This window comes from Urocampus carinirostris, chromosome 7 (assembly GCF_059441175.1).
Source record: "Urocampus carinirostris isolate Australia breed hairy pipefish chromosome 7, RoL_Ucar_1.0, whole genome shotgun sequence".
NCBI lineage: Eukaryota > Metazoa > Chordata > Actinopteri > Syngnathiformes > Syngnathidae > Urocampus > Urocampus carinirostris.
The window spans coordinates 19,239,184-19,256,654 of record NC_142355.1 but is presented as its reverse complement, the minus strand read 5'-3'; the positions used below and the strand labels follow the sequence as shown (position 1 = coordinate 19,256,654).

Genomic DNA, 17,471 nt, shown 5'->3' with positions numbered 1-17,471 from the left:
CTCTTCAAATTGATAACAATGCTCAGTTTTTAAAAAGCCAAACAGGAGAGGTTGGAGTTTTTTGTTCTAATTCAATAGGACTAAAATTTGTTGTCTTCTGCATTAGCACATGACCGTGTTTGACGAGAAGCAAAGGGGGGCATCATCTTTTTCAACATTTTTCTTGGCAATGCCACAAAGTTGAAAATAATACAAAACTAGGGCAAAATTTGAAGTCCGCTTTCTATTAACTTTGTTTTGGAGAACGCAAAAATCCATTAAGGTCTTTTTATGCCGTAAAAATTCCGACTGTTTCTTTTGTTTTGCATCCTCAGGCCAAGTATGAAGCTGGTGAAGTTCAAAAAGGGTGAGAGCGTGGGGCTGCGGCTGGCAGGAGGGAATGACGTTGGCATCTTTGTTGCTGGAGTGCTGGAGGATAGCCCAGCTGCCAAGGAGGGCCTGGAGGAGGGTGACCAGATTCTCAGGGTACTTGACACTTTCTACACACATAAATTGCTTAACATCAAAGCTTTTTGAAAAGTATAAAATATTTTATTGCGCATTTTTTTCTTGTTATGAAGTGAACCTGGAGGGCAACGATGCTGTGCAATTTTAGCTTATTGTGCATGTAGCTCAAGTTTTCCCTTTTTCTTCCTTGTACACACCTTGTTTCTATTTTCCTATACCTCTGGGCGGGCCTCTCAGCATTGACTTAAATAGCACATACTCACAAAACAAAACCAAAACATTTTACTGTTTTTTTTTCCTATTCCATGCAGCTATATATTTCATTTGTTACATCTATTTTTCTTTGAGAAATGGCTTGCATTAACTATCCCCTCAAACTTTACTATGTTCCCATAGCAATATGTAAAACAAGGTAGATCTCTGAACAACTGATTTTATAACAATCCCCAAGCTCTTTCAAGTCTGAAATAGTCTTGGAATTTCAGTGTATTTAAAGTTTTTTTAGAGCAGGAACGAAAAATAATATGGATCACCTTGTTACAGGTAAACAACGTGGATTTTGCAAACATAATTCGTGAGGAGGCAGTGCTGTTCCTCCTGGATCTTCCTAAAGGTGAAGAAGTCACAATTTTGGCTCAAAAGAAAAAAGATGGTAAGTAATGAGAAGGGCAAAAACTTTACTTTATAATTTTACTTCATTCAAGATCTTTGTCAGTTTATTGCTCTCTTTTTTTATGTAGTCTATCGGCGAATCGTTGAGTCAGATGTTGGTGACTCCTTTTATATCCGCACCCACTTTGAGTACGAGAAGGAATCTCCTTATGGGTTAAGCTTTAACAAGGGTGAGGTGTTCCGTGTGGTGGACACACTCTACAATGGCAAGTTGGGTTCCTGGCTTGCTATTCGTATCGGCAAGAACCACCAGGAGGTGGAGCGTGGTATCATCCCCAATAAAAACAGGTGATTTCATCCTCACGAACAAACAGTTTGCCTCTTAAAATCGAACATATTGTTTCTTCAATTTTGTTTATAATTTATATTTTAGGTTAACTTTGTGTAGGTTTCAGTTTTAAATCAGTGCTAAGATCTTGTTAGATTATTTAGGTATTCATTTTTTGTTCAGTGGGAAATTTGATCATTATCACGAAACATTTTTGGCATTAGGAATACATAGAGCAGTGGACATTCAGTCCTGTTATTTATTTTAAATCCGCGGTTTCCTTGAGAAGTTCTTGGTTCCTGCCAGTATTGAGATTAGCAATGCTAAAATGTTGGCATTAGGAATACATGGAGCAGATGACCTTCAGTCCTGTTATTTATTTTAAATCTGTGGTTTCCTTGAGACACTCTTGGTTCTTGGCAGTACTGAGATTAGCAATGCCAAGTTTATGACACATCTAGTACCTTGTGCATCAACTGATCTCTGCCTACGTGCAATATGTCTTCAGAGCGGAGCAGCTCTCCAGCGTGCAGTACACACTCCCTAAAACAGCAGGGGGTGACAGGGCGGACTTCTGGAGGTTCCGTGGTCTTCGCAGCTCAAAGAGGAATCTCAGGAAGAGCAGAGAGGATCTTTCATCGCAGCCAGTCCAGACAAAATTCCCAGCATATGAGCGAGTCGTATTGAGAGAAGGTAATAAATCTGACCTCACGTTGTTGTAACTACATGGGAATTTAATTTGTACAATTTATTTGTTTCATAACAGCTGGTTTCTTGAGACCGGTTGTGATATTTGGACCTATTGCCGATGTCGCACGGGAAAAACTAGCAAGAGAAGAGCCAGATCTTTTTGAGCTTGCAAGTAAGATTACAATTTGTATTTTGAACATCAGGATCATATATACATAAGGTATGGTCTGTCTTTGAATGCCATACTTTGCTTGTTTTGTTTTCCAGAGAGTGAGCCTAGAGATGCAGGAACTGACCAGCGAAGTTCAGGAATCATCCGTCTTCACACAATCAAACAAATCATAGATCGAGTGAGCTTTCAATTCTTCTTTTTTTATTGGCGGAGATACACACAGTACATTCTTAAAGAATCCTCCCCAACTCACCTTCTCCATCTTTTCACTCTTCAAGGACAAACACGCTGTGTTGGACATCACCCCAAATGCCGTAGACAGGCTTAACTATGCTCAGTGGTACCCCATTGTCGTCTTCCTAAATCCCGACAACAAGCAAGGTGTGAAAAACATGAGGACGAGGCTGTGTCCAGAGTCCAGGAAAAGTGCCAGGAAGCTTTATGAACGAGCCATCAAACTGAGAAAGAATAATCATCACCTGTTCACCAGTGAGTGGTCACAGACTGCTAAAGGGCACTAAAAAGCTGAGTTATTTCCATTATTTTAATTGCCCGGAATTTCCTTTTATAGCCACCATTAACTTGAACAACATGAATGATGGTTGGTACGGAGCTCTTAAAGAGACGACCCAGCAGCAGCAGAACCAGCTAGTCTGGGTGTCTGAAGGAAAGGTGAGGAATGGGACTTTTGGATTTTGGAAATATTTTCTGGCACAAGGTTAAATGGCTTCTTCATAGGCGGACGGCACTGCAGAAGACGACTTGGACATCCACGACGACCGTCTGTCCTACCTGTCTGCTCCTGGTAGCGAGTACTCAATGTACAGCACTGACAGCCGCCACACATCTGACTACGAGGACACGGACACAGAGGGCGGAGCATACACTGACCAGGAGCTGGATGAGACCTTGAACGACGAAGTGGGTCTGCCCACAGAGCCTGCTATCACGCGGTCTTCTGAACCTGTACGGGAAGACCCACCTGTCATTCAAGACACCTCTGGCTATCCTGGATACCAGCACCCAGCACCGCCTGACACAGCTAACCGTATAGACCCAACTGGCTTCAAGATGCCATCTCCACAGCAGGTAACACTACTAAACCTTTGAACCAATGCTGTGGATGGACTTGTTGTTTGTAACTTGAGTGATTGTTAACACATTTTGTTTTCTTGGTTGTTTACTATGGCCATATCCACACAAACTATATACGCTGGCCCTCTTGGCCTAAAAATTGTGGTGTGTCAATTCAAAAAAACAATATTTGTAATTATAGTAGTTTGTGCCCCAGTGAAGCTTCTGGATCCAAACCCTTGTTTGTGCTGTTGATCATCCCTAGTGTTCAGGTTTCCTTCAGTGCTTAACATGAGTGAGTACAATTATTTGTAAAGTAAGCTTTGTAAAAAGAATTTACCTTTTAATGATGAATAAATAAAACAATAATCTAATCTCATGAGCAAAAAAGAGGCACATTTGTTATTTGTATTTATAGGTAGGAGTATGTAGCCAAATCTGTTGAGTCTGAGGAAAGCATATGAACCTTTTTTTTCCCCTATACTTCTGGATATTTCAAGAATGCTATTTAAAAACTTTGGATGTTTAATACAACTTTTTAAATTTGATACTACTTTTAACAGTTACCACATTGAGATACCAATACTTTTTAAAGGTAATCTAAAACAATAAAGACATTGGCTGGCATAAAATTTCAATGAATTACAAGCAAGTGATTCAAATCTTTTTACTGCGAATGATTTTATAGATAATCTAATCGAGTATTGAGGCTGGCATTGCTTAGTGCCCCTTAGTTATAAAACTTCGAACTTTAAATTTTTGAATAATAATTTGTTTGCCGATTCAAGACATAATTCCCGGAGAGATAGTTTTAAAGGTTGCCTTGTTCTTTTAATAGTATTTAAATGGTAATCGAGCCTTCCTTTGAAAGTGTACATCAAATGCAATTTTTTATACAGTATTTATAATTTGAACTTTCTATTCGTAAAATGACCACAATGGATCCGCTAAGACGTTTATTGGCTGCGGTCAAGAATACTAATTTATTCAAACAAGGATGCTCTCACCCATCCATATTCAAAAGCGCAGTTTAAGTGTGGACGTAACCCAATTAGTAAACATGATTGCTGACCCCTTTGACGTTAGACGAAACTATAGGTATTTGGATGAGCTTTTACTTTGTGTGCTTCTGGCAAGCTTAGCAACGTTGTTTGTAAATGTCTTTTAACAATATTCACAGCAAGAGGAGGCTTCTCTGTCCATGCCCTCCTTGCCTTCAGCGATGGTAGCGCCCCCTCCTGTTGGGCAGCCTGTACAGCTAGAGGGTTTGCACCTAGAAGAGCCCCCTGCTGCAGCTCCTCAGGCTGGCACACTTAGCAGCCCCAGTCCTGCCCTTGAGCTTTTTCATCCCCCACCACCACCTCCACCACCACCACATCAACCCCTTCCTTCTGGGCCACCTGGTCCAGAACCAAAGGTACCCACTGCTTCCACCGCCCACTTGGACCGGGCCTGGGCCACAATCTGCCTTTTTAACTGCCTGACTTCACGCTCATGCTTTTCCACTCACTCTCTGCATGAACTGCCCACACTGTGTTGCCTCACTAAGCCCAATGTGTGCCTCTGGCTCCCAGACAATGTGAGACACACTCGTCCACATGTACAATGGTGAGACCAGAAGGACTGGAAGATCTGAGCCTTTCACCAGGGTGAAGACCATCCACAACCAGCCCTAACTACTTTTGCCTTTTACTTCCTTTGCATGGCTCCAAAGTCTTTTTTTTGTTTTCGTTTTTGGGGTTTTTCAGCATTCACTCTTTTCTTTAGATGTAAAAAATAGCATTTAGATTTGCATTATTGTAGATGTATTGTGTTGCAGTCCCAATAGTTTGACATTGCCATGGATACAAAGTGAATGTTGGTTGCATGATGAAAGCTAACCTGCAGACAGTACTGACGCCAACTATTCCTGTCAAAAATAATTGTCCCTAATGGAACAAAAGAGCCAGCTCAGCTTACTCCACTTCATGTTCACATTCTTACTTCAGTGAGAAATGGCAAAAATTAAACTTTGCCCATAAAAAGTGCTGTGACTCAATTTGCTGTCTACAGGCTACACACCATATGTTTGAGTTGAAGCCTTTCAGATATTCAATTGTTTTCATTGTAAACAATAAAAAAACGGTGAACATTGACAATCTCATGAAGGCGTCTCCTCAAACGGGCATTCAGAACTATTTCTAAGGTAGAAACAAATATTTGCTTGTGTAATTTGCACTTTGACAGATGTTCTTATGTAATTTCAAAAGTATGTTTGCTTACTTCCATTATCTTAACTTTAATAGGTTTCAATATTTTGCTGGTTATTTTTAATTTGCTTTTGTAGATATATTCCCCAATGTTGTCTTGAAATCGTAGGAGCATCATCACAGACGATCTGTAACACAATCTTCATTATGTATGCTTCCTCCACAGATGTACAAGAAAGACCTTTACAACATGGAGGAGCCTGTGCGAATGAACCACGGCCTGAAGCATTCTTTGAGCTACAGTCACCAGCCGTCGTATCAGGACAAGCAGCCATACCGAGAATACGACCACTTGCCTTACCGTTATGATGGAGGAGGCTACCCCGAACCAAAGTCTCACAATGCGGACTCTCACGTACACTACGACAACCGTGTGCCTCATTACAACGAGCAGTGGTCCCCCTACGACCAGCAGACCTCGCCCACACAGCTCCCAGCTTACCAGTCGGGCCACCAGCAACCCATCGGCTACAACCCCCATTCGCCGTACGAGGATGGACCCGTGCGGGACTACAGCCCGCCTCAGCCTCGGTTCGAAGAGCCTCTCCCTGGGGTATACACACGCCATGCTAAACCTGGGCCCCTTCATTACGATGAACCTCCTCCCCCTCCGCCTCCCTCAAGTTATGACACCCGCTCTCCTTATGAAGGTGACTCTCACAACTTTCCTATCAACTCTCCTCGATCTCCGGATGGGCCACAACAGTATTACGGCGACTCCGCTCTTAGAGCCTCTTTCATACCCGGGCCGCACCGGGGGTTCAGGGCAGGGATACACGAGCCTGTGATGAACTGTGAACTTGTGATTCCCCCCTCTAAAACCGAGACACTAACATCATCTGGTGAACCTGCTGGATCAAAACCGTTGCAACCCCTTCAACGGGATGACACTGAGGAGGACCCAGCAATGAAACCGCAGTCTGTCCTTAACAGAGTAAAGATGTTTGAAAATAAAAGGTCCGTGTCAGTGGACAGGGCGAAGGAAGGAGACTCATCAGTTCTCCGGGTACTCTAGACTTTTTTTTAATAGAACGGAAACAAGTTCCCAATGCCCTAAAAACCCTTGGGCTGATTGTGTCCTCTCTTCTTTTAGCCAGCCGATGTTCCCAAACCGTCAAGTGCACCCGGTCCAGTCTTCAAGGCAAATTCACTCAGCAACCTGGAGCAGGAAAGATGTTCCTATAGGTATGTTGTGGTTCTTGCTGCACCCTCAAGCGACAGTAAAGGTGAATCAAGGACAGTGTTGTATTTGTAATACATTTGCTGCTTGAGCTCCTCCTAGCGGAGGCAAGTTGTTGTGCAGGAGAACAAATCTAAAGTGTACTGCACAAGAAAATGAGCCGCATATAAATACCTGTCAAGTTATGTTTTTCCCTGTATTTTATACATCTGAGCTTGGAAACATATTTATGTGAACGTCACTAACACTGGAGGAGACCCAATGTAGTTAAACGCTATAATATTCATGACCGGGGCGATATTATGTTCAGAGCTTTGGGGGTGCAATTGGTCGAGGTTGACAGGTACGATAACGGGTCACTTTTTTTGCGTGCAGCTGGCATACATTGAGGCCTCATTCTTGTTTGTGTCATCTTTAGGGCTCCTGAGCCACAAAGGCCTCACACCAAACCTCTTGATGATGTCATGCGTACCAATCACTATGACCCCGATGAAGATGAGGAATACTACAGAAAGCAACTATCCTATTTTGATCGTCGGAGCTTTGACAGTAAGGCAATGGGCCAACCCAGTGCTTGTATCAACCGCTTCCATGACCTAGCCAAACCAGCTCAACTGTCCTACGCCTACAACAGGTAAAAACACATGCCCCCCAAAACACTGCCCCCCCAAAAAATTCTTGCTTTCATTTTTGATGTGTTGTTTTTGTTCACTCATTATTCTCTTCTTGTTGACCTTTGTTGACAATTAGAGTGGAGTCTGTCGAGAAAGTGAGTCCAGGGGACAAACGATATGATCCCCTACCTGAGATTAACCCCTCGTCTCAGTATGGCCCTCCTGGCTCTGCCATTCCACCCAATGCACTGCCCAAACTCAGCCCCAGTGATGGTAATACCTTCAGATCCTGTTCGGATGTTTTAGGAGGCTCTGTCTGAAGTGTGCACATTTTGCACAAACATTGTACGATGTTGCCGATATCCTTATAGAAGTAGAAAAAGTAAATGCATATTAAACATTTTAACCCCTCTGATCTCCATAACAAAGACTGAAAAAGAATCAATAACTTATATACGGATTTTGTTGTTTCCCTGTTAAAACTGAATCTTAATGACACATGATACTAATCTTTTTTACATTTTTATTTGGAGTACCTGCCAAAGTCCTTGTTTATGTAAGCTTATCAGTTCGCTTCTTAAAACTGAAATTAGTCAATCATTTGAAAAATATTTTTTCTATGGAAAATAATAGGTTACGTTATCTTCAGATTCTCTTACACGGATAAAAGTCAATTTTCTTATTAATTATTAATATTTGTTTTCAAATTTCTGTCTTGATGACGGTAATTATTTAACCAAGCACATCTATTTGCCAGGCCAGATGATTTTTTTTTCCTTTTTCTTTTTTTTTTTACTAAGAAAATGATTAATTCTTAACGCTTACATAATATTTGAATGAATAAAAAAAGATTAATACAATTTGATCCATAGGACATGAATACATTTTTCGACTGTTTCAGAGAAATTTGAATAATTCAGGTACTATTTTAATACAACAATACGTTTTTTACACAAACTAATAGTTATTTAAAGTCATTTTTTTTCCGGGTGAGGTTCACAAAACATTTTTTAATACAATGAAAATAATCTTAAATGAACCAAATATTTTACAATTTGTATTCAGAAAATGTTGTCAATTTTAAGTAGTAATTGTTATCCATGAAAAGAAGAGTAGAAATTAAAATATATAATCAAATTAGGAAAATTATTCTAAAAATGAGCAAACATCTGCCAATTCGGTAGGATTTTTTTACAGTCTGGGAAAAATCAAAGAATTGAACAAAGAACTTAAACACAAGTTATTTTACTAGAAACCATAATTTTTCATACAATGAATATTTATACAAAACTATGAATTTTAAGTAAAATGTTTAAATCTAAATGTTTTACTTATCATACTTTGAAATTGTTGGTTGTAATTCTGCGATTCCGTCTGTTTCCCCCAGTGAACCCTGTACCTGAGCCCTTGGGCTCCCCTAATCCCAAACCTGACCTGGCAGCTCTCAGACCTGTAAGCAGGGATGAACCCGCACCCGTAAGCTATCTTCCTCCAAGAGCCCTTCCTGAGAAGTCCCCGGTCAACGGCACGGATTTGGCTCCCCCGAAGACCGTCGGTACTCCCGCTCCTACCGGTTACAACCGCTACGTCCCTAAATCGTACACCAGCTCGGCACGGCCGTTTGAGCGCAAGTTCGAGAGCCCCAAATTCAACCACAACTTGCTGCCGAATGACACGCAGGTGAAGACTGAGATCATCGGCAAGCCCACCGTGCTGAGCAACAGCGCTGGAAAGCTACAGCTCTCACCCCAACCCCCCGATCATGACAGCGGCCTGGACACATTCACTCGTACGATGGACAACAGGCCCAAATACCAGCACAATAACATCAACGCCATCCCAAAAGCTATTCCCGTCAGGTAATGTCGCTTGGTCTCTTTTTGACCTTGTACAGAGTTGTGCCGAGTCCTGATGAATGACTGGAATGAGTGTACCTCTGCAGCCCTGGTGCGCTGGACGATGACGACGAGGACGAAGGACACACTGTGGTAGCCACCGCCCGAGGCGTCTTCAACAGCAACGGTGGGGTCTTGAGCTCCATTGAGACTGGCGTCAGCATCATCATCCCCCAGGGCGCCATCCCAGAGAACGTGGAGCAGGAGATCTACTTCAAGGTGTGCCGCGACAACAGCATCCTGCCCCCCCTCGACAAGGAGAAAGGTCAGTCTAACAAGTATAGCGTAGAGTACTGTATTTTCCGGACTAGAAGGCACACATAAAAACCGAAATTGGCCAGAGATTTGAAAATGTGCCTTATACACAAGAAAATACTGTGCATAAAATTGGAAATACACACAGCATTATTTTTGCGTGTTAATATAATAGGTTTTACAGTACGGAGAGACCCCTCACTACTTTGTGCTTGAGTTACTGCTGGTTTACTCCTTCGCGGTGAAAAAATGTTATTTAAAGAAAAAAAAAAAAAAAAAAAGATTGAATAAAAAAAACAGCGGATGCTTCCTGAACCACGAGGAACATTTCGGGCGCCCATTATTATTAGACATTCAATTTGAAAAAAAGATCAACAGAAAAAAAATGATTGCTTCACAGGCAGAAAAAGCTCTGCTTGAGAGGGAGGTGTGGCGGTGGGCGGAGGCACCAGCAACTGTATGACTCGAGATCTCTGATGACGATCAGCCAATTCATATCACCTCATCTCTCGCGCACACTCACACCTGGCCCGGCCAGTTGGCAGGGCTTTGATTAAAGCGCCTCCCATTGCCCCGCAAAAAAAACATCACTCTTTCTCAGTCGGCAGGGCTTTGATCCAGGTGCGGCCCCCCAAAATATATATTGACTAATTTAAAGTAAGTAAAAATAAGTACCTTTTCGCAGATAGTTCCGATCCCCATTAACAACACCAAAAAACAAGGTATATCTGACCACCTTTTTTTGGCAATGATTGATCAATCAAAAAACATTGCTGACCAAAATCGTAGTGAAAGCGCAGAATCCTAACCACTAGTCCACCAGTTATATAGACGATATACAAAAACACTCGTTATAGCACTAATTTTCCTCACAAAGTTCTATTTAACGTCAAAGAGTCGTTCCCTTTGTCATGCTTTTTTGCGTTTATACCGATAAAGACGACTTTCTGTTTCCACAATACTCTAACAAACGGCGTGATAAAGAGATCAAATTGAATGCCTTTTTTTATGTCATCTGTATCACTGATGGTTTAGTGGTTAGGTTTCAGTGCTTTCAACGCTGTGACCCGGGTTTGATTCCGTTGCATACAATGTTCTGCGATTTTGGTCAACGACTTTATTTGACTGATCCATCATTGCACTAAAATATACCGTAAGTCTATAAAATGTGCAACTGTTATACACAAATAACGTATCTCTTACGGTAGTTATGATTCCTTATATATGAAACAAATATGACAAAAGACTATTATTTGGGGATGCGCTCTATAATTGTTATGGTGGTGAAAACACAATAGTTAGCACAAAATTCAAGGTGGCGCCACTCAGTCTTTTTATTTTGAGCACCCTTTTTGTGAGCTTTCTCCAGTGTTTTTATTATTCAATTATTATTACTAGGAATAAAATGTGACCCTTTCTTCACAAGTTTTCAAATGAATTGCAAATTTGAACCGGTTAAATGTAAAAATTGCCACATTCTGTCACTTGATATCTATGTATGTCAAGGGTTTCCAACATGGTGCCCTTTACGCCCTAAGAACACCTGAATAGCTTGTGGACAGATTCTGAATTTAGCTCACCAGTAATAGGTCATTGTGAATTTCCAGGAAATTTGATTTCTAACTGGCATGATGTTTTAGTGAATTACTGAGCCTATTTCAACTTCTAATAATTATTACCTGGTAATAACATTGAAACAACTTGGTAAGATAAGTTGTCCTTTTAGGAATGCATGTTAAAATAGAAACGAAGCTCTCAGCTTCAAAAAGGTTGGTGACCCCTGCTCTATATTAACCCCAAAAAAATCATAATTTGAAGCTTGTTCTTGGTATGTAGTCTGCTGAACATTTTCTTTCCATGTTCTTGAAATGGTGCAGTCTAAAATTAAAGTCATTTGTATGAATCGATGAGGACAAGAAGGCAAAAGTATTCCTATTTAATTTGAAAATGACAAAAATGCTTTACAGATTCCATAATGGACTTTTTTGCAAGTCTCTCAGTCCAATGCATGCTCGCCTTTTTTAAGTTTTTGTCAAAAAAGCTGGGATTATATTTAATTTTGAGGAGATTGCTTTTAGGGTGCCTATTAGTAGAACCGTTTTGTACTTTTGCACAATGACTTTAAAAAAAACTATATCCAAAAAGTCTGCAAAGTGCGGCGGTTTGTTTTTTTGCATATTCAGACTCTTAAAAGAATCAATTTATTTTGCCAAAATTTGCTCTGCGATAAAGAAGATGACTTTTGATGCTTCTGTGAATTCCAACACAATGAGGGTAAAGATTTTTACTCCTGGGTCACTTCCACTTTAATTTATGTTGAATTTGAGGTACTGATTATTCATTTGCATGACACCACCTGCTCCTTTCCATTTGAATTTGGGAATTTCCTGTTTATTTTAATTCCATTTGTGTATATTCGGGGTTACTTCCCTTTGGTTTTGGGCACTATCTTGCTTTTACGGGTTGTTAGCACTCTAATTGTCACCAAACACCACAACCACAAATTTGATTTTGTTCAAAAGAGCAGAGTTTAAATGTCTATGCATGTCTCCACCCAGGAGAAACGCTGCTGAGTCCGCTGGTGATGTGCGGCCCCCACGGACTCAAGTTCCTGAAGCCAGTGGAGCTGCGCTTACCTCACTGTGCGTCAATGACCCCTGATGGTTGGTCTTTTGCTCTAAAATCCTCCGACTCCTCGTCGGGTACGCTGTCCTCTCTCTCAATCCTTGTGGAGTCTCTAGGCTTAAGGATGTGCATGATTGTAGAGGAGCACTTCTTCATCTTCTTTTCCTCATTCGTCACGCTTTTACCTTTGGACAGGATACTTTGTTGTTGTTTTTTCCGAACATTTTGGGAGAAAATCATAAAGGTAATAGTTCCTGCCACGTAGTTATGTCATGTTAACCCTGCATTGTAGCAGGGGAACATAATAACATCTTGATTTAAGTAGTTATTAAAAGCACGTGCAAAATTCATCATGACGAGCGAGCTTGTCTCATTTTCACAATCCCGGATTACTATTATGGCTCATCAAGTTTTCCTCGCTTCGTCAACTGCAATCATAAAATAAATTTAAAGGACTGAGTCACCCTGCGCTTGCTTGTAAATGTGTCACTGATTAAAAGATGTCACTCATTAAAGAGCAGACAGTGCACAATCTGCCTTCAGTGACTTCATACAGTTCTTACAACTATTTGAATGATATTGTAAGGGAAAAAATGCAAGCGTTTTCATCATTTTGTCTTTTGGCTGGAAAATTACTTCAGTGACTTTTGAGGTTTTATTAGTTTCTCAAAGTTCTCCATTTAGAATTAAAGTTAGAGGTTGTCAAACTGGGGTGTAACTTGGCGGATTAAAGATGTATTTGCCATTTCTTGTTTTGTACCCCTTTTTTTTTTAAACATACTCTTGTAATTAACTTTTGCTATTAGTCTAATCAAATGCCCCCAAATGATACTGTTGTAACTTGTAAGATCACTTAAAAAAGAGTGACTTTTGTATATTATTTAGGAAGGTATTTGTTAAACTGAATTAATATACTGTATATAAAACATAACGTATTTCATTTTGTTCCACTTTTTTTCTTCTGTGTGTGGCAAGATTACGCGTAAATGTTATACATTTATGTATATATTTTCTCTTAAGTCCTGGAAAAAAATGCAACTGTTGATGATTTGTGAATTATGTGCAGGTGACCCTAAAAGCTGGCAGAACAAATCTCTCCCCGGAGATCCAAACTACCTGGTGGGCGCAAACTGCGTCTCTGTGCTCATCGACCACTTCTGAAGAACGTGACAGCTGGTCTGTTCCTGAATGTGATACAAAAAGGAGGCGAGGTCTGTTGACTGCCATGCAGGGAAGTTGCTTTGAGAGTTTGGGGAGGCACACGGCGTTCCCCTTTACGGTGGATCCAACACTCAAGTTTACCGCCCGCCCTACAAACAAGGTTACGATGAGGAGAGTCATCATAGTCTGGCTGGGTTTTTTTGGAGGGAGGGGTCATTTTTCCGGTGCTTTTGAGGCTTGCAAAAAAAGTGAACAAAAAAATAATGGGACTGAAATGAGCTCATGAAAGTGCCACAGAATTGAGTAAAAACAATTTAAACTATTTTTTGTAAAAATGTTAGGGGCCTCACTTATAAGCGCTGCATATGCACAGAATGGGGCCTGGATCTGAACAGATGTATTAAAAGGTGATGAATAGAAGCCAGATTGCAGAATCATGAGTCTTACACGTCCACCTCATTCAGCATTATCTATCGTTGCCTTTTGAAGTAGCTCTCAGCATTGTGGGTGAGTTAAAGTAGTTCCTTTATTTAGCGTCCATTTGCGGCCCCATTTTTTTGGTGAAGAAATAAAGAACCTGTCACATACATTGACATCCAAAAGGCCTCAGACTCCCAAGGCCAACCAATATCATGGCAATTTGGTTAGCGAGATATCATTCTAAACCTTTGTTAGTTTCTTCAGTGTTTAGTTCACTTCCCAAATGATACTGCTGAACATGAATTGGAAGTTTGACTTTAATGTTATTTTGAGATTCTAAGATCTTCATTGGTGAAACGGAGAATTCATATTAAGAGTATAAAGGCCTTTTCCCCCCTTTATTCTCCCAGTCAAATGTTGGTCCAGCATCGTGCGTTTTTTTTTTTTTACTATTTTAGAGCAGAAATCAGCTCAAATTGTCTTTATAGCAATGTGTTTTAAACTCAGTGGCCCCTTTACGTACAAGATCAATTCCATACCTAACAACCTCAGCCAATTCCTTTATTGTTGATTGCAATTCCCCTGTTAAGCAACAATAAACCTTACAAACACAACACAGCACCTATTTACTCACAGCAAGACAGACCTTGTAGCAAATAATGCAAAATTAGCAATCTACAATGACATTGTCGTCTGCAACCAGTGACTTAGACAATCTGGATTGGAGCAGAAATGGGCTAGACGAGATGGTTCTACCCAAAAAAAAAAAAAAAATAGGTACTAAAATTTTCATATGGTGTCCAAAATTTTAACCGATTAAAAAATGTATAAAATACCAGGAACACTTATGAGTTGACAGGTTTAAAATTAATTCCCCGATCAAGCTAGTATCTAGATTTTCTCGTATCTTGAATGAATTTTCTCCATAAGAAATAACTAAAAACTAATTAATCTGTTCCCATCTAAGTTAGCCCTAATAGCTATAAAACACTGATCACTAAAAACTTATTCGATAATAATTGGATATAAAAATACAATAGTAAGATAAATATAATGATAGTAACAGAATTATATGCGATATTATAGTGGGAACTAACCATGGAGGAAAATGCTAATTGTTAACGGAGGTGTATGTATGTGTGGTGGTGGAGGAGTGAGGTAGCACGAGCGCGCAGGATCGGGTCTGTATGGAAGGAAATGCACGTGTTAATTGGGATGGGCTAATGTTAAGGTCAGCAGTCTCAAGCACATGGCCCTCTAGTGGTAGTGTCAGGAAATTATCTGGATTTTGTCAAATGTCGGGCTAGGTTTTTGCTCGAAACATCTTGTATCTCAAATTTCTCATCACTAGAGGCGGCCACTCTATTGTGGGGAGGAAAAAAAAACGTATAAATGGCGAAATATACCTGTTGTATTCATATCAGGAGACAAACGTGTTGACATGTTTGTCGCGTAAAGACGATATTGCAGTGTCTCAGGCCAATCACGCTTCAGAAAAGGGGTCAATTGCGATTGGTCCTTAGTCCTGGGAAGTTTTCGTGTCATTTTCATTGGGCAAGTAGCAAAACGGCTGCCCCTCGAGATGGATCAAACAGGCAGTTATTGCTTCTTAATTTATATTGGACAAAATTAAGATACTAGTCAAAATGCTGTATTGAGACCAGTGGATGACCACGCATCTTCAATATTTTCAGAAAATCCTTCCGGTTCACTCCCACCCAAAGAATTTTACATTTAATCGCACTTGTTACTAAGTGCGGTCCACTTCGATCAGGTGACCATGCAGCCCGACGATTATTGCACAAATTTAATTAAATGAAAAAAATTGAGCTCGCTGTACTGCAATTTGAGTTTTTCAATGCATATTATCTAATTGAGTGCTTTAAAAAGGAACATTGTTTATTACTTGGCTTAAATTATCAGTCTTTCAAAAGAAATTGGGTTAAGTGGTTTATAGACAATATAAATATAAGTGCATATTGTCAATGCTATTCCAGAAGACTTATCTCAATAGTTATTTTTTAGTTTTTCCTGAATGCAAAGTACAGAAAAATATTTGAAAAATGGAGATAGGCCTTAATTTTCTTTTCCTTCATGGACTGCTGAGGTATCAAATATGAGATGATATCGGTAGATTCCAACATTTTTAACCCAATTTGGCCTGCGACTCAAAAGGTTCACCCACCAATTGAGCTGAGAAAAATGTACGCACTCAGAAAAGTGAGGCCCCAGACCCATTCAAGAAAAAAGAAAAAAATACATTGGTGAAATAATGTTCTTTAAAACTACTGAATATGTTTTTGTTTTTTTTACAAAATGTAAAAAAAAAATTACAAAAGGGCAACGTTAATTGTCATCATCCCAAATGTATTTTTTTATATATACTTTTGCGATCGCTTCCATTGTTAAAGATCTGAAGACTTGACGGAACCAATATTCACTGTTAGCATCGCTGACACCCTTTTGTTAGCGGGTGCTCTCTGTAGAATTGATATTTTTTAAATTTTGTTGTCCTCTGCTAGCAAGTGTTTTAAGGTAGTTGAAATGTACTGACTTGGACATCCTCCTGCTGTCTGGAGATCTATGCATGTGCTACGACTCAGGTCCAGAAGCCTGCTAACACTTGTACACATGAGAAGCCCATCAACACTGCGAGCAGTGATGCCTTATATGCATATATGTATACATAGAATATATGGAAAGAGAGAGTCCGCATTGAATCCGGTCATAAAAAGTTGTTGTTTTCCCCCCCTTCCTCTTTCCTAAAGCGAACTTCGATTCTAGCACACATGAAGAATTGACTCCCGACAAAACGAAAGGTCTGCTTTTTTTTCCTGCTATGCATTCGAGGCGCAGAAACGGACGCGTTGGCTGTACATAACGCTTGCATATGGCCTTGGTTCTCTGTAAATCTGACTTTTGTACATCTTTGTTTTGTATAAAAGAGAAAAAGTTTGTTTGAAAAAAAAGGGGGGAGACATTACATTGTTTGTATTCCGTTTAAAACCCCTGAGCCTTGGAACTGACAGACGGTAAGAGTCCGACTTTTCTACGGGCGGCGTAAATACACCACGTAAATGCGTTTTTAACCGTAAGGAAAGTTTTTATTCTTATTTACAAAAAATAAACAAGTGCTCGATTTCAATGGTTTTCAAAGATGTGGGTTTGGGGAATGACAACTAGTCCCTTCCTTTATTTGTGATACTGGATGCTTTATTGTGTGCCCTGAAATGTATTTTTGTACTAATAGACGATTTATTATGGCACATCGGTACGATTTTCTTTTGATAACACTTCAGTGCTTCAATGCAAACACTAGTTTATTTCTTTATGTGTTGAGTGTTCTTTTTATTTATTTGGGTTTCTTTTTAAAAAAATTCCCTTCTGCAACATTTTTTTAATGTATACCACTGTATTAATAAATACAATTCATTTTGAAGGTAAACAACATACTGGGGTCAGGTGTCTTTGTATTTTGTCTTTTCAAGTGCATGTTTTGTAATCTACTATTGACACGGTCCTCTGTTTCATTGGGCTAATTCTCTTAAGTAAAGAATAATTTGATACAGTGCTTAAATGAGGCCCACTGGCAATTTTCTGCAGACAGCAGTATAAAGTATGCAGCATACACTCTAGAGGTTTATATTAATCTTGGTTATTTTTCTAATTAATAAAAATAATAAAAAATACATTGTATTTCAAAGCGCCTATCAGGACACCCATATGAGTAGGACACAATAAACGAAGAG

The 17,471-nt window shown here is 39.9% G+C and overlaps 1 protein-coding gene across 10 annotated transcripts in view; it reads left to right on the top strand.

The window, feature by feature from the left end:
- tjp1b (tight junction protein 1b) overlaps positions 1–17,172 on the top strand; it is a 116,510-nt gene extending 99,338 nt beyond the window's left edge. For 5 of the 10 annotated variants that reach the window (XM_088339997.1, XM_088339999.1, XM_088339998.1 and 2 more), the window contains 18 exons: positions 315–465; positions 991–1,099; positions 1,188–1,407; positions 1,896–2,080; positions 2,154–2,249; positions 2,345–2,427; positions 2,528–2,738; positions 2,821–2,921; positions 2,988–3,338; positions 4,504–4,740; positions 5,739–6,578; positions 6,666–6,757; positions 7,171–7,386; positions 7,503–7,639; positions 8,754–9,225; positions 9,309–9,526; positions 12,075–12,218; positions 13,208–17,172. In XM_088339997.1, coding sequence (XP_088196123.1) covers positions 315–465; positions 991–1,099; positions 1,188–1,407; positions 1,896–2,080; positions 2,154–2,249; positions 2,345–2,427; positions 2,528–2,738; positions 2,821–2,921; positions 2,988–3,338; positions 4,504–4,740; positions 5,739–6,578; positions 6,666–6,757; positions 7,171–7,386; positions 7,503–7,639; positions 8,754–9,225; positions 9,309–9,526; positions 12,075–12,218; positions 13,208–13,302 — 3,958 coding nt within the window. In that variant the 3' untranslated portion in view covers positions 13,303–17,172. The remainder of the gene's footprint in view (positions 1–314; positions 466–990; positions 1,100–1,187; positions 1,408–1,895; positions 2,081–2,153; positions 2,250–2,344; positions 2,428–2,527; positions 2,739–2,820; positions 2,922–2,987; positions 3,339–4,503; positions 4,741–5,738; positions 6,579–6,665; positions 6,758–7,170; positions 7,387–7,502; positions 7,640–8,753; positions 9,226–9,308; positions 9,527–12,074; positions 12,219–13,207) is intronic. The other 5 variants (XM_088340007.1, XM_088340001.1, XM_088340000.1 and 2 more) reach the window with 4 other exon arrangements.
- Positions 17,173–17,471: the final 299 nt, after the last annotated feature.